This window comes from Notamacropus eugenii, chromosome 2, assembly GCF_028372415.1.
Source record: "Notamacropus eugenii isolate mMacEug1 chromosome 2, mMacEug1.pri_v2, whole genome shotgun sequence".
NCBI classification, from domain to species: domain Eukaryota; kingdom Metazoa; phylum Chordata; class Mammalia; order Diprotodontia; family Macropodidae; genus Notamacropus; species Notamacropus eugenii.
In genome coordinates this window covers 522,711,568-522,728,605 of record NC_092873.1, presented here as the reverse complement: position 1 = coordinate 522,728,605, position 17,038 = coordinate 522,711,568, and the positions used below count along the sequence as shown (strand labels likewise).

The 17,038-nt window shown below is 40.8% G+C and overlaps 1 protein-coding gene across 3 annotated transcripts in view; it reads right to left on the bottom strand.

Annotated features, from left to right (window-relative positions):
* The window catches only part of PATJ (PATJ crumbs cell polarity complex component), a 325,916-nt gene that overhangs the window by 110,632 nt on the left and 198,246 nt on the right, over positions 1-17,038 (bottom strand). For all 3 annotated transcript variants that reach the window (XM_072649698.1, XM_072649699.1, XM_072649701.1), the window contains one exon: positions 10,970-11,166. In XM_072649698.1, coding sequence (XP_072505799.1) covers positions 10,970-11,166 — 197 coding nt within the window. The remainder of the gene's footprint in view (positions 1-10,969; positions 11,167-17,038) is intronic.

The following is a 17,038-nucleotide window of genomic DNA, read 5'->3' as shown; positions in this document are numbered from 1 at the left end:
AGATTGATGAATTCGCTAAGACAGAGGGGAATTTATATTTTAAAACAGAAGCTGGCAAAGAGAAATTAATCCTTAATTTCAAATTACTTTGGCACTTTATTTTGGAAAAAAATAATTTGACAAATTACTTTGGAACAAAGATCAAAAGGGCAAAATGTTTCAAAAAACCAGGTCTTCCCAAGTCTGAATTCAGTTTATACACACACACACACACACACACACACACGTATATATACGTATATGTACGTATATATGTATGTGTGTATATATCTAGATAGACATAGATAGATAGATAGATAGATAGATAGATAGATAGATAGATAGATAGATAGATAGATGGATAGATAGATAGATAGACAGATGATAGATAGATAGATGGATAGATAGATAGATAGATAGATAGATAGATAGATAGATAGATAGATAGATATTATGCCAAGTTAGAAAGACAGGAATAGAATCCATTATAATATTGATTGCTGTGGTTTCTGTTTGAGTCCTTATATACACCTGATTTTACTTTGCTTACTACTAAAATTTCATAGTTGTAGAGGGGGTATATATTTTAAAATTTGCTGGTTCTGTTTTCTGTACCCTACGTCATGTTACAAAATCACATAGTTGGAAGGGCTTCTGTGGCTAACTAGTCCAAACCATGCCTACAAAAGAATGCTCTAGGACAGTCTCTCCCTGAAAACTCTAACGGATGCTAAGTCATCACATCCCCCAAACAGCCCACACTGTCAGGAAGTTCCTATCAAGCCTCAACTGGGCACTCAGTTTGCCTTCTGAGTCAAAAGAAACCAACTCGAAGACCTGTTACATACGATAGCTTTTTAAATACTCGAAGACAACTTTCCTGTCTTCCTTTCGTCTCAGGCTAAAAATCAGCAAATCCATCAACTAATTTTCCTAAGACATATACTCAAGGCCCTTTGTCATGAGTCTGTCATCCTTATTAATGTTTTTCTCAAACAGTGGTACTTAGAAGTGAACACAAGACTCAAGAAGGAATTGGATTTTTTAGAAGTCTTGCCATGCTTTCTTGCATTTTTATTATTTGCGATTTCTTATGGTAAAATAATATTCCATCGTATTGATATTTCCAGGCCATTCTCAAAATGGACTTAGAGGTGATCAATCTATAGAATAATATTCATGAGGATTATTTTTAGTTTCAAAATACAAATCTTTTTATCAAAACATTGACATGGTAGAGAACCACACACAAGAATGCCTAAGATCAAGGTGTGTCTGATGAAAACATATGAGATCTTGCTTTTACATTAGCTCCTTCATCAACAGGGAACATTTTTCAGCAAGCCAGCCTGCTTCAGTTACTGATTAATTCTCAAATACAGCTGACACACCATCATTGCAGGGGGAATGACAGGAGTCCACATCTTAGAAATGTGTACGGAGAGATGAAGGTTGTTGTCCTTCATTCTGAAGAGGACCAAAATAACAACCAACCATGAGTGTCTCTGTACTCATTTCTAAGATGTGGACACCTCTCATTCTCCTGGGAGACCACAGATCTAGAGCTCAAGGGAACCTTAGAGGCTCATTTTACAGATGAGGAAACTGAGGCCAGAGAAGTGATGGGTAACAGGATAATGAATCAAAAGCTGGAAGGGACCTTAGAGGCCATTTGGTCCAAACTCATCATTTAATGAATGAGGAAGCTGAAGTACAAGGAGGTCACTGATAGGCTCAAAATGACATAAGGACAGGATGTAGATGCAAGTCCTATGACTTTATCAATCACTATACTCCTTTCTGTTTCATGCAGTGTCCTCAGTAAGGGAGGAAATCAAGCACACTAAGATAAAATGGCTCTTTTTAAATGTTAAGTGGACACTTTGTAAATGTTAAATGAAAGTCCCCGCTTTCACAGCCACCAACCAAGGAGAGATTGCAGCCACTTCTATAAAGTGAGAGCTCCTGGAGCCAAAAATATCACACCCCTGGGGACGAGCCCATATTACCCAACACCTAAATGGAGAAAACCCATACTAACAAGATCAAACAGTGGCACTTCGCTTTAGCTCATCAGAGGAGTATAGATCATCAGAAGTTATCACAAATCTCATTTTACAAATCAGGAAACTGAGGCCCAGAAATTTTAAGTGACTCATCCACAGTTGCAAAGATCTGAACCCAAATTCTCTGACTATAGATGCAGGGCTTTTTCAATTGTACCATGCTGCCTCGGGATCTTTTGTATTAGGGGTCTCCTGACATCACTCAACTAGGTTGCATGGGCATCCACAGTGGGTTACCACATAAAACACTAAATACAAGGAACATTAGATATTCTCCAAGCTCTTATTTAACAAGTTTGGAAACTAAAGTTCAGAGAAAGGAAGTGATTTTTCCATGGTCTCACCATGAATTTACTCATGGAGCTGGGATTTGAATTTAGGACACAAATCGCTGTGCAGGGTTCTGACCACTGCCCAGAGCTCAGAGCTCATTTTGTCCAGTCTGCTCATAGTACAATAGTGCTGGATTCTTAACAAAGTAAATACTCCTGAGTATTCCTGAGTAGCCTTGTTAATAATGATGAGATGTATCTCACATTCCGGGTATGTGTAAGTAAGAGAAGCAGAAAATTGGGAGAACAGACCTGGAGACAGAAATCTAGATACTACCTCCAAAAGAGATTAGTAATGCAACTAGGGGTATACCACTTTGTCTTGAGCTTTATTTTCCTCTTACCTTAAAAATGAGGATGAAAAATGAAATAATGAGAAGAGTCAAAAAATACTAAGTTCAGTCTACATAACAGGAATTGTGCTAGGTGTTAGAGGGTACTGTTGTCAAATCGTTTCTGTCTTGTTCCTCTCTCCAGGTCCCATTTGGGATTTTTCCTAGCAGAGATACTGGAATGGTTAGCCAACTCCTTCTCTGCAAAGAGAAAATGAGGCAATCCTTGGCCTCAAGGAACTTACATTTTAATGATGTAAAAACACCCATGGAGAGGACTGGTGCTGAGAATAATTACAGCTATAAGAGGCTGTAAAAACTTTTGCACAGTAGATGTCAATTATTTATTATGCAGGGGTTCCAAAAATGTTAGTGCAGTTTTAAGTTATCATCTTTTTTTCTATTTCAATGGAATTCAGATAGAAATGGTCCTGAGGCAAATCACTATCCTGATGCCATTTCATACTCTGCGGACTATTACACAGATGAATAAAACTAGAATTTCCCCCTCCCCTATCAAGATGAATAAACATCTTAGAATGTGAGCTAAGCCCTCTGCATGCTAATGGCAAATGTTTTCAGGACAACTTGAGAAATACCGGTGACAATGGTTAAGTCACTACTAGATTACCAGCACGATTGTCTACTTATTTTTTGAAGAGTGCAGAAAGAAATGATCTGGGGACTGGTCACTCTCCTGCTATTATGCTTTTATATTTAGTGTCTTCAGACTGTTGCAAAGGTTCATAAAACGGCTTATCTGTATTTGAATAAAAGTACTGATATGTAAGATGATTTTCTGAAGATTCGTTTAGCGGAGTATTGTTAGGACATCTCCAGTAGTAGAAGAACAGCGTGCATCTTATTCTTTTAATGCACATCCTCTGTGAGGTCTCCACTTGAAAAATTTTCATTCCATGTTGTCTGGAGAGTAAGCATGGTGAAATCTATTCAAGTCACTGTTCTAAACTTTGTACGGATTAATTTTATGTCCAGACATTTGGTGGTAGCAATTTTATCAGTAGCGATGCCTTGATAAAATGCACTAATACATGGAAAGCCTTTAGAAAACTTGAAAGAGGAATGTAACTGTTAGTGATGAGGACAACGATGATGAGGGAAGTTTCTGTTGCTCCAATTCCAGTAGAGTTTGTTCATTCTTAAGCGTATGTGGGCGATTCACATTGGTAGCCAGTTCATAAAAGAGAGCAAGCTTCTGGCGTATAATTCTAGTCACCTGATCATGTCTTTCTAGATATCAATGGTCGTCATTACTTCTACTGCTATTAGTGGTTCTTTACCAGACCTGTGATTTCATGAGTGCCCAGGGAGAAGCCTCCAAGAATGCAGTAGATCGGCATTTTCTCCACAACCTATTTGGGCAGCCCTGCCTGAGGGCACTCAAGGGTTAAGCAATCTGCCCATCACACTGCCCAGATGTCAGAGCTAGGACTTGGATCTACATTATGGTGACTCCTGGGCCAGTTTTTATGCACTGTATCAGACTCACTTTTGACTCCATCATCAAAAGTTAATATGTAATTTGTCTCTTAATTAATGAGTTCCAATAATAGAGGCAGAAGCAGCATTAATACGATTTGCCCCATTGGTCCTGGGAGGCCTCCTACCAATGGTGTGCACTAAATCCAAGGCATCCTTGGGGGCACCAATGCTAGGCCCACCATTGCTAGGCCTGCCTGCTTTCTGAATCTAATTATTATGGGAAAATCAATCTATACAAGCAAGCCTCATTTATAAGGACATGGTAATTAGATGATCATGACATTTTAAATTGATTTAAAGTCCCCGAAGTCCTGGAAAAGAGGGAAGAGAGCTGAAATTCTAACCACATTCTCTTCTAGGGCTTTAATGTGTAAGTAGGTTCTTATATAAATGGAGTGGGCCACCAACTGACAGCTCTCCTTGATGGTTCTTCCAAGGGAAGAATCCATTCTGACAGCCAAAGTAAGGCTTCCTAGACATGTCACTTGGGAATACCATCCCTGACACCACATTAATAAAGAGGGAGTGTTCCTGATTGCAAGAGAGTCAGGCCATATTTTCATCTATTATCTCTTCTATCCACTAGAGATGATCACTACAGAGGAAATGAGATAGAGAAGATAGATAGTTTTGGTCTTGTAGTCAGAAAGGACTGGGTTCACGTCCTGTCCTTTACTCATACTGGCTATGTGGCTGTGGGTAAATCACTTCACTTTCAATGGACTGTTTCAGATTATAAATTACAGAGAATTTCCTCATCTGTAGCACAGTAAGAAGTTTCCATATTAGGAAGTCCCTTCACAAATCACATCACAAGCCCTCCTGACAGACTGCTTCCCTCCTCATACACATTTTCCCCTGAAGAATATGGGTTTCCAAACTTTTTCAGTCCCCATGCCCCTTACCTTGAAATAAAGGGAAAGAGGACAACACTTACTATGTGCCAGTCCCTCAGGGTTAGAGTTGGAGGTGGAGGCACTGAGGGTGAGAGTTGGACTTTCTGCTGCCAGGGCAGTTGTTTTAATCACATCCAACTCTCCATTACCCCATTTAGGGTTTCCTTGACACAGACACTGGGGTGGTTTGCCATCATTTTCTCCAGTTTATCTTACAGATAAGGAAACTGAGGCAAACAAAGTTAAGTGAATTCTCCAGGGTCATACAGCTGCCCACATGCTTATTATTTTATTTAATAAATCATTCTGTAGCCCCTGTTCAATATGAAAAGTAATCAATATCAAAGCTTACCACACATGCCTACAAGAAACACAATACAAATGAGTGATTTCAATAGGATAATATATTTCCCAAATGTCATTTTTCCTCCCTCTGTAAGTACAAGTGTGCTAGAGTGGGAACCTTTGTTATATAGGTAGCCTAACAGAGTTCATGGACAGCTGGTAACCAAGATTTATTAAACACCAACTATGTGCCAAGCAGATACAAAGGACACTGTCCCTCCTCTTATCACAGCTCAGTTCCCATTAGTGGACACAGCTAATATATACAAAATAATGTTAATTTAGGGAGGTGGAGGAGACCCTTGAAGTCCGAGGAATCAGAAAAGGCTCATATGCACAGTATGGGGTAATAGATGGACACCCAACTTTTGAAGAAGGAATTCGGACACACAAGCCATGTGACAGCTCATTACCATAAGGGGCTCTCTATTTACATCACATATGGACTTATTACCCAGAATTAGGACATAGAATCTAAGGCATTGATCCAGTGGGGAGAAGGCGAGGGAGAGAGAGGAAAGTTTAAAACAATTAAGGCCCAAACAATCAAAATACCTCCCAACCCCCCCAAACACACAGAGATTCAGAAAGGGAGAATTTTTGTGAAAATGGACAAAGTCAAAATGCAATTATTCAGCATCTGACATAGCATTAGGCTGACAGTGAAAGATGAAAATGTGTGTGCACAAAGACAGAATTTCTGCCACACTGTACCTTGAGAAGCTTACCCTAGAAGTTGGTGGGTAAGTTCTTTCCCTTTAAATGAGGGAAAGTCCTGCTAAAAGTGAGGCTTTGGCAGCACACAGTGCTGCTATCCACTCACCCAGTTTTCCATTGCCTGATCAATAATAATGACACAATGACACAACAGAGTTGATGCCAGGCATCATCATCATCATCATCATTCATGATCAATAGCATTTATATAGCACCTACTGTATGCCAGGCGTTGTGCTAAGTGCTTTATAAATATCAGTCCAATTGATCCCTACAACAACCCTGGGAGGTAGGTACGATTATTCCCATTTTATGCTTGAGGAAGCTGAGGCTTGGGGAGGATATGTGATTTGTCCAGCGTCACACAGCTAGTAAGTTTCTGAGGTCAGATTTGAACTCGGGGTCTCCCTCTCTTCAGGGTCCATGCTTTATCCACTGAAACATCTAAATTCACCCTTTAATGGTAAGACAATATAAAGTGAAGCCAAGTGAATAAACTGGAACCCAGGACACAATATACACAGTGAATATCACAATGTAAAAGGCATAAAGGAAAAGTATGGCCTGAAAGCAAAGAAGAAACTTCTGTGCAGAGGTGAGAGGGTCATGGATGTGACACTGCATACATTTTTGGATTTCTTATTGATTTTTAAACATTTTTTTGGAGGAGGAAGGCAAGGCAGTTGGGGCTCAGTGACTCACCCAAGGTCACACAGCTAGTTAAGTGTCAAGTGTCTGAGGTTGGATTTGAACTCTGATCCTCTGGACTCTAGGGATGGTGCTCTATCCACTGCACCACCTAGCTGCCCCCATACTCCTCTTTTCTGTTTAAAAACAAACACTTTTGTTCCTCTTAGGAAAGGAGAAACAGGAGTGATACAGAGGGAAATTCAGGCAATGTAAAAACTAAATATATCAATTCTTTTTTTTTTTCCCCGAAGAAAGTTAATGGAGAAGAAAAAAATTTCAAGAATTAAATGAGAAGTTCTCTCACTAAAGAGGTCATGCCTATTTTGGAGTTTATAAAGCCTTGATGGATTACATTAATTAGGAAGGAGAGCAATCAGGGAGAAATTAAGTGGAAGGCAGTCACAGAAACCTCCCTGTAGCCAACAGATTCTATCCCTTCCCCCACCTATCCTCTTAACGATTAAGACAAGAAGATGGCAAAATTAATTGATTTCAGAGTCTAATCTTGCGTCTCCTTCCAATTTTAATTTGTAAGAGGGATGCTACTAAACAGCACCACAGCCCCAGATCAGGAAGAAGCAGGGAGGAAGAGAAGATTCTCAGCAAGTAGCAGAGGCTGGGCCTGGAGGGTCACAATCCCATGACTTCTAAACATTCTAGTCCTCAAAACTCGCATGGAATGGAGTGGAAAGAGACTCAGGGCCTGAGAAAAGTCTGAGTCTGTATATCCTACTTGGGGAACCATGGACATCACCTAAACTGACCAAGACTCTGCTTCCATTTTAAAATGAAGGGGAGGCATCAAATGGCTTGAATATTCCTTCCTTGTAGTTCAAAAGCCCCGATGATCTAAGATCCTTAACAATGTGCAAGGATTTCACTAAGTTTCTAAGATGGAGGAAACAAATATTAACAGTTTTATCACCCTAGTCTTCCCCTAAGCAGCCTAGAAGGAGAAAAAATACCTTAAAATTGCTAGCAATGCAAAAGAAAAAACAGGATGGGTTGTTGTGGCCACTGATGCTCAAAGCCTCTGCTTAAATGGGGAGCTGGAGATCTCATATCCCTGACCTTCCTGGGCACATGTAGTGAACTGAACTGCAAGGTTTATAAACTGTTTGGAAGAGAGCACCAGGCAAGCAAGAAAAGCTCCAGAAATGTCTGCCTTTTGCTAAAAGGATCTCCATTTGAGGTGTCTGGTGAAGGTATATTGGAATACTGCAAAGTTTCACTGCATAGAAAGCAGAGCCTGATTGTTTAAAAATGAAAGGAGTTTTCACACATGGCTTGGGCCGGTCATTCCTTTTCTTTCCATTCAATTCCATTCATGCCTATAAGCTCTATTACATTCCAGCCAGTAAGCTGTATTCTTTGATGACTATCTTCCTGGCAATGTGCAAGTTGCTGGTACAACAGCAAAAATGAACAGTCCCTGCTCTCAAGGATCCCCCAATCATAGTAAGTAATGATTTCATTAAGAACACAAATACATAAAATTATATCACCCACAGAAAAATCCCCTAATGGAATCTCAGACTCTAAATATCTAAAATGTAATATTCAGATCACTTAAAAATCCAGAGCCTCAGTTTCTTCATTTGTAAAAAGGGTACAGTCAGACTAACTGGACTCCTAAAGCCTCTTCAAGATTTAAGTCCACAATCCTTTGAGTCTAAGTCACATTACCTCTCTGGTCTTTGGTTTACTCATCTAGATAATGAGGTGGCTAGACTATTTGGTTTTTGGGATCTCTTCAAGCTCAAGCTAGGATGTAATGATGACACTGCGGCTACACTGGGGCAAATCTTTCCAAAATTTGTTTGGTTCTTCCTAGAAAGGTGGCCACTGTGTCTCTGAACCTGTCATCATAGCCCTCCTCCCTTGGCAGGAATGTCCAGAGTGTGCCATCTCCTGAAAGTTTTGAGAAACTGGGGCCACCAACATGTCACAATTAATCAGCTGGCAAGTACTGACTTAGTGCCAACCCGTGCCAGACTCTATGAGGACACAAAACCAAAATATGGCACACAAAATCTATTTCATTATGCGCCTGTAAGAAAGAAACAAACACTAACAAAAACAGTGTTGTTGTTTTCTCTTCATGGATTTGTTCAAAGGATGTTTCCATGAAAAGTAATCGAATCAAACACTGTCCTACATGCATCGGTTTTCAGCATTCTGGGAAGGTGCTATAACACTGCATTGGAAGCAGAAACAAAAGGAAGCTGTGCAGAAACAATTCTGGGCAGTCAGGAAATGACTTCTTGGCAGTGACAGCTTTGGAGAGTAAATCCTGCAGGGAGCCAGGAAGTTGTGGGCTGGGGGAACCGGGAGCCACAGAGCTAGGGAGCTGGGGGGCCATGGAGTCGGGGGGCCAGGTTGTGAAGGCAGATTCACAGTTGAGCTTAGAAAACCTTGGGCTTCAACACCAACTCTGCAACAGTGAAGTGACAGAGGAGTGGGAATTCTATTCTGAGCCCAAGTATTTCATACTTGGTCAAGGAAAGGTCAAAGGAAAGGGTCAAGGAAAGATGGGACACAGGATGAGGATAAAATGGAACCAGTACTTTTGGAAAACAAGATGTAACCTTCTGAGCCATGGATATCTGTTCCTTATGTCTCATATTTAGGAGCAGGGGGTCAACAAATTGCTCCCCCTCCCCCTTTGCAGTAGTCTTGGAGGCTAGGCTGGGAGAATCAAGAAACCCTTTTCTGATTGATGGAATAGGCCATTGGCTATCATACATTCATGGAATGTAATATATAAATTGGTGGAACATAATAGCCCAATGGTTAGTATAAACAATAACTGTACCCACAAAAGTATGTGATATTTACAGAATACCACAGGGGCAGCTAGGGGTGCAGTGCATAGCGTGCCAGGTTGGAAGTCAGGAAGACTCATCTTCCTAAATTCAAAAAAGGCCTCAGATACTTACTAGCTGTGTTACCCTGGGCAAGTCACTTCACCCTATTTGCCTCAGTTCCTCATCTCTAAAATGAACCAGAGAAGGAAATGGCAAACCACTCCAGGATGTTTGCCAAGGAAGCCACAAAAGGGTCATGAGGAGTTGGACATGAGTGACAGGGTTAGAACAATGATAATAATAGGGTTTGCAAAATGATTTGGACAAAATATCTCATTGAAGGCCCACAACAACCCGAGGAGATGGATCTCAGCTGTTTCAGGGTATTTCTTGCATTTTACATTCACTTCTCTGTGTTTGTGTTTTGTCCCAAATAGAACATTAAGTTGCTGATGGGCAGGCATCATTCCATATTAAACCCTGTGGGTTCAACACAGTGCTAGTTGTGAATGTTTGTTGAATTTAATAATCTCCCCCAACCATTTCATTTTACAGATGAGGAAGCTGAGGCCTGAAGAATCAAAATGACTTGCCAAAACTAAAAAATCGGAAAGTGTCTGAGTTGGGATTTGAAATCAAAGTCTTTGGATTCTATACTCCAGGCTCTTTCCATGGGCCAATGTTGCCTCTTACCAGGTTTCTTTCCTCCAAGATTGGCCCATTTTCTCCAAACTTATCTCTGGTTTCATGAAAACCCTTTAAATCAGCCAAGTATTAAATATGCTTTGTAGCAGCCCATGGTAACAAGGTCACATCTCACTGTCAGGTCTGAAACCCAGAAGAACCAACAAGTTGACCCAAGCCAAAAAAGAATTCAGCCTACCCTGAAATCTCCTGGCCCATTGGTATTCAGAGCAGGCTAACTTCTGCTTCATTATTTAATGATGCTTTTTCAATGCTTCTGAAATTTCCCATGAGCAAAACCTTCAGTCCTAAGCAAGCGCCATTTAAAAAGAAGCAAACTATCTTTAAATGCGATTGTGAAAAAAAACCTAAAAATAAAAACAAGAAGCAGACCTGCACTGGTGCCTACCTCTACTGCCATTTCTTTCAAGGAAACAGAAAAGCAAGATGGTTTGTTTAGCTTTAGAAGACATTATTCTACCTTCTCTTCCTGAAAGCTGATCGCTCAAGTCCTTCCTGGCTCAAAATGTGTGATCCTTTGATTAGACGTGTCCATTAGAACAGACTCTGCCACACCAACCTCAAAAGAAACATGAAATTTGAGTGAACAACTGCTACCTCTAAAAGCTCGTCCCCGATGTGCACGCGCCCATCTCGGCCAGCGGGTCCATCAGGATGAATCCCCACGATGAAGATGCTCATCCGAGATCGGTCTTTGTTCCCAGCGAGGCTGAGGCCAAGGCCATTCTTCTCCTTCTCCAACTCAATAATATGCAGCTCTCCAGGCAGATCAGCATACCTTTGCCTGATTTTTTCTATTTAGAATAAAAAGGGAAAGGAAACTAAATTAGACATTGGCATCTCAGAAGCAATTCGGATGCTATTGGATTTTCAGGATTTGTATTCCTGTAAGTCTTGATAAGTAAAGACAGGATTTCTGTGCTGGGTCCATTCTTGTGAATAAAACAAAGCGATCTCAGTTGACCAATAAGTATGTCACAGCTAAAGGGTATGTTACACATACTTCAAAGATAGAAGATGAAAAAATTCAATGAGACTGATGACAGGAAATAATATGTAATGTGCAGTCTTCAGAAGAAATATAATAATAATGAAACAATAAAATTTATATTATGCTTTAAGTCTGCAACATGTCTTCTATAAATTGTGTCACACATTCCTCATAATAACCCTGAGAGGCAGGCTCCATTATTATCCCCATTTTGCAGTTAAGGAAACTGAGGCTGACAAAAATTGACTGACAAGTGCAGGCTCACACAATTCCCAAAGCTGATAAATAAGATCTGATCTCAGGGATGTCTAAGGCTGACTGGAAACCTAATGCTCTGCCTGTACAATATTCAGAGTAGTGTTAATAAATGAACCCCTTCCCCATGAAACTGATCCAAGGCATTCAAGGCTCAGACCAAGCTCTAATTCCTCTAAGAAGCCATCTCCAATCATTCTAATGCACAGTGATCTTTCCCCTTTTTGAAATGGTGAGTGATCAGAATTTAGCATTCGTAATGTGTCTAATTTCTTGGTGCCCTCATTCTGCCACATCACCTAGCTGGAAGCTGCTGGAGGGCAGGGATCCAACCCTACACCAAAACATAGTGCTTAGCCCCAGATGTTCACCAGAATATGTGCTCAGGGGTAATGCAGCCTACACGACTGCCCTCAGCAGCTCACCCCTAATGCTCAACAAAATGTGTCCCAGTTCAGGATTAGAGGGGACCCAGTGGCCATGGACTCTAATTTACATTTGAAAGGTTTCCTTAATATAACATACATGACAGTGGTTATTCTGCCCTTTTCTAAGGATGGGTAACTTGTCCCATCCCCAAAGCATGACTGTACTTTTATACAGTTGTAATAGTTACCCACAGTTGGCCTCTTTGAAGCTTCTACCCTTTATACTGGGCTGTGCCCTCTGATGCCCAAAAGAATAATTATTATCCTGCCTCAAAACAACAATGCAAAAGATATTTGAAGATACCTTTGATATTCTCCCTGAGTCTCCCAGATGAAAGAACTCATCTGATTACTGTAATAAGCCTGATGTTTGATGTATCTGTCCTCATTACAGGGTCTCAGGGTATCTAACTTCTAAAAAACTATGAATGAAGAGGCATGCTATTTAGAGCCAGAGAGTTTTAAGCCTGAAAATTAACACAAAGAATTAGCCTTGGGAACCAGAAAGTCAACCAACCTGAGTCCAGTTACAAAAAGCATCCTTTTAAAATGTGTGTAAGAACATGTAAATCTGAGAAAACTAGTCTATGTTTATGCATATATTTATATTAAAAACATTCATCCCCAAGAGGCTGAAATTCTCAAGTGCCATTTATTTTAGAAACAGAGAATGTCTACCACTTCAGAAAAAGATTTATCAAAAGGCCTTAAGTGATTTGAATTGCTAATGTTTGTGATATTAACATAAAATAACGACACTTAGAGGAAAATACAGCAACGGAAAATTCTGGCAACCTCTGGAAGAACAGAGTTCCAAATTACCTACAGAAACATTCTACAATTATTCAACACACAGAATAAGTGTTCGAGTTGTTAGAACACAGAAATAAATCAAAATAGTAAAATGTTTCCCAAGGGAAGACTTCATGGGGCACCTAGTCCAAGATTAATTCCAAATCAGCTGAGGTTTAAGAAGGAGGTCCCAGGGAACAGAAATTTAGTAGATGACTGACAGCACCTGCTTTCCTGCAGCAGGCAGAAATCATCAAGCTTTAGGTCGAGTCAGCAAAATAATTAGTTAAAATAGAAAGCATAGGACAAGTCCTGATCCTGGTGCCACTGTACCTAGCAGGGGCATAACAGGGTCCTGAGGTGCAGCCGGAATTCAGAGGAAGGAACCTGTCCTCTACCACTAGGATGGGTGGACAATGCTTTGTGCTGTCTGCAGGGGAAAAGGAGGATTTGTAGAGAAAGAAGAAGGCCTTCGAAGTAGCAATGGCTGTGGAGATGGGAAAAGATAAGTCCTACTGAGGAGGCAGCACTGCAAGAAGTTGGCTGAAGAGGGTTCAAAAACAGGGCTAGTACGGGTGAGGCCTGAAAAGATCAATTCAGCTTATGAGGAAGAAAGGAAAGGAACGTTTATTAAACGCTCATCATGTGCCAGGCAAGGTGGTTAAGAGCCTTACAGATGGTGCTCTCATTTTATTCTCACAACAAACCTAGGAGGTGAATGTGATTTATCATAATCACCATTTTTCATTTCAGGAAACTGAGGCAGGCGGAAATGAAGTGACTTGCCCAGGGTCACACAGCTACTAAGTATTTGAGTCTGGAACTGAACCTGGAGCTCCAACTCCAGTGCTCTGTGCACTGTGGGGTCTCCTAGCTGACCCAACAGATAGCATGACCTCAAGGCTCTTTCTGTTTACCAATCAATATCCTTCTTAAAATGTGATACCCACAACTCACCACAGTATTCAAGACATGTTATTAGCATCTCAGAGGAAGGCAGAACTCTTAAACTTCCCTTGCTCTTTCCTTTTCTTCCTCTTTCCTTTCCTTCCTCTTTCCTTTCTCTCCTCCACCCTCCTCATTCTCTTCTCCCTCCCTCCCTCCTCTTCCTTCCTTCCTTCCTTCCTTCCTGTGGGTTCCATGGCTCTGTGATCACTGCCTAGTATCTCTCTAAATGGACCTACCTGGAAAAAGGCCAATTCTACCTAATCTTCCCTCTAGAAGTAAGGCATAAAATCCAACTCAGTGAACCACACAGCATTCTTTAACAGATTGTCTGGAGGATCAGCTGATAATTGCAAACCTCTGTTGCTAGGGAGAGTTATTTGAATTCCACAAATGTGTAAATATGCACAAGACTCTGTGCTAAGACACGGAAGTGAGGAGGGAATACATTCTAGCCAGGGGACATAGTTTGTACAACAGTGGGAGACAGAGTCAGAAATCTGGGAACAGCAAGTATTTGGCTAGAATGTGGAACGCATGAAGGAGCTTGAACAAGGCTGGTATCTCATGACAAATTAGATTGTGAAGAGTCACAGATGTCAGGGCTAAGAGTTCTTATTTTAACCCAGAGGCAACAGGGATTCACTGAGATTCCTGGGCAAGGGAGTACAATCTGGTCAGACTTGAATTTTATTTTAAACATTATTCCCATGGACTGCTGGCCTGGGTCATAGCTGGTTAGAGCTTAGAAGACTCTCTAAGATCATTTAGCCCAATGGTGGAAGCTTACATATGGTGACACTAAGATGTGTGATTCGTCAGTAACTCCAGTGTTCTCTCCCCAATTCCCAACACACTATATGTTCCTTGATCTGAGATTTCATGAATATCGGGAAGTCCAAGAGGAGGAAATTCCCTTTACCTGGGCAATGCCATAAGGCTCTAAAGTTTCACAGAAAATGTGGACCTACACTGGTAGAGGGACTCAGCATGGAGTTCCTTGTTGGGATAAAATCACAGGTGTGGTAACTTTACCTGTAGCTAAATAAAATGTATTAGAAACAACATCACATTAAGACAAACAACTAAATTTGTAGGACAACGATTTATTGCTCGGTTGTTTAAGTCATAGCTGACTCTCTGTGACCGCATCTGGGGTTTCAATGGTACCGTTCCTGAGCCACATTTCAGAAGAGGCACTAAAAAAACTTGTCTTATAACGATTTCTATTTTGTTGCTGTTCAGCCATTTTGGGCATGTTCGACTCTTTGTGACCTCATTTAGGGTTTTCTTGGCAAAGAAACTAGAGTGCTTTGCCATTTCCTTCTCCAGCTTATTTTACAGATGAGGAAACTGAGGCACACAGGGTTAAGTGACTTGCTCAGTGTCACACATCTAGTAAACATCTGAGGCCAGACTTGAACTCAGGTCTTCCTGATGCCAGGCCCAGGGCTCCATCTATTGTGCCGTGCACTTGTCCCTTAATTACTTATAATTACTCTCAATAAAATCATGGAATGGACACTTTTTTATTCCCTACCATGATTCTTTGCCTATCCATTCTCATCCAATTTCTTAAAAACAATCACCCTTCATGTCAAAAATAACTAAAAAGAAATTCTGCCCTGGAAGAAGGGTTTTTGACCCACCCTTGCTCAAAGTCTTCATTCATTAGGTTTGCTGCAGAAGAAATCCCATTAAGTTGGGACAAAATGGCTATGGAGGTGTTTTCAAACTCTCAAATTCAGAGATTATGACCCTCTCACTTCCAGATAGGGAATTCCCAAGGAGGATAGTCCCTTTCCTAAGGCAGATCAACATCAAAATCTGCCTCCTTCTTCACCTTGAGTGAAGCCTGAGGCACTGAGAGGTTATGGGGCAAGAGGCAGAAAGTCAAAAGTGGGAGGGAGATTTCCTAGTCTACAAGATCAACTCAAAATCCACTCTATATTTCTGCTGCTTGGGAAACTGGGCTGTTAAAAAAAAACCTCACAGCCCTGAGACTATGTATCTATTCATTATGAAAAATGATTCCTCCTTCACACTCATATTCAAAGGTAACACAAAACCCATTACCATCAAGGCAGGAAAAACAAATCACTAAGTGAATACTGTCTTTAAAAAATCCACTCTATTAAACTGTGTCAATACAGAAGACAAATAGGGCCAGAGAATATCGTTTGTTCATGGCTATCTATCAGCAGGGGATATGATTTGTGTGTGGAGGTGCATCCACCAGAGGGGCAATCAGACAGCAAACAAAGACGAACACGCTGGACTCTTATTCTGGAGAGAGGAGGTAAGATGGCGACCCTCCCAAGGTCTACATCACAATGATGTTCGCTAGAATTTTTATTCTCCTCACAAAAGCAGGTGATTATTTTCCAGGATGACAAGTGCAGAATATCAGAGGTTAGAAGGAACCTTTGAGTGTATCATGTTAGAAGCCAAGAAACAAGTCCTTCAGAGAGAGAGTAAACGACTTGGAAGACCACACAGAGTATGATGCGGTCTTCTCCAGGCTCTTACATGCCACCCCTGCCCCCTGCCCTCCCCCCCACCTCCGCCCCTTACCATTACAATGTGCGAAGGTCAATATCAGGTTGACTAGACTAGTCCTTTTACCCACCACATTACAATCCCCCTAAATAGAAATCCATTATCAAAGTCACAGGCATAGGAACTGTGAAGACCACCACAGAACCATGAAGTGACAGAGCTGGAAGAGATAGAGAAGGCAAGACCACATCCAATCCCTTAGCAATGTGGGCTAGCACAGCAGTTCTCAGACATTTTGGTCTCTGGACTCTTCTACCCTCTTAAAAGTTATTAAGGACCGTCACTCCCAAGAGGTTGGGTTATGCCGGCTATATTTATTGACATTGACCAATTTTTTAAAACATTTATTTGATCATTTAAAATAACGATGAAACCATTGCATCCTAAGATAAACATGGAAAACAACTATATATTCTAAAAAAAAAATCATGAGAAGAGTGGCATTGTTTTATATATTGCTGCAAGTTGTTTGATTTAATAGAAGACATTCTCATATCTTCTATAGTCAATCTGTTGAACTATGCTATTTTGGTTAAAGTACATGAAGAAAATCTGGCCTCCTAAAGCTTTTTTTTTTCACTTCCATACGTTTAAAATTTTCTCCACCTCCGTCCTCCCTCTCGAGAGAGAGAGCATGCAATCTTATATGGGTTCTACACATATATCCTTATTAAACACATTTCTCTTTCTGTCTCT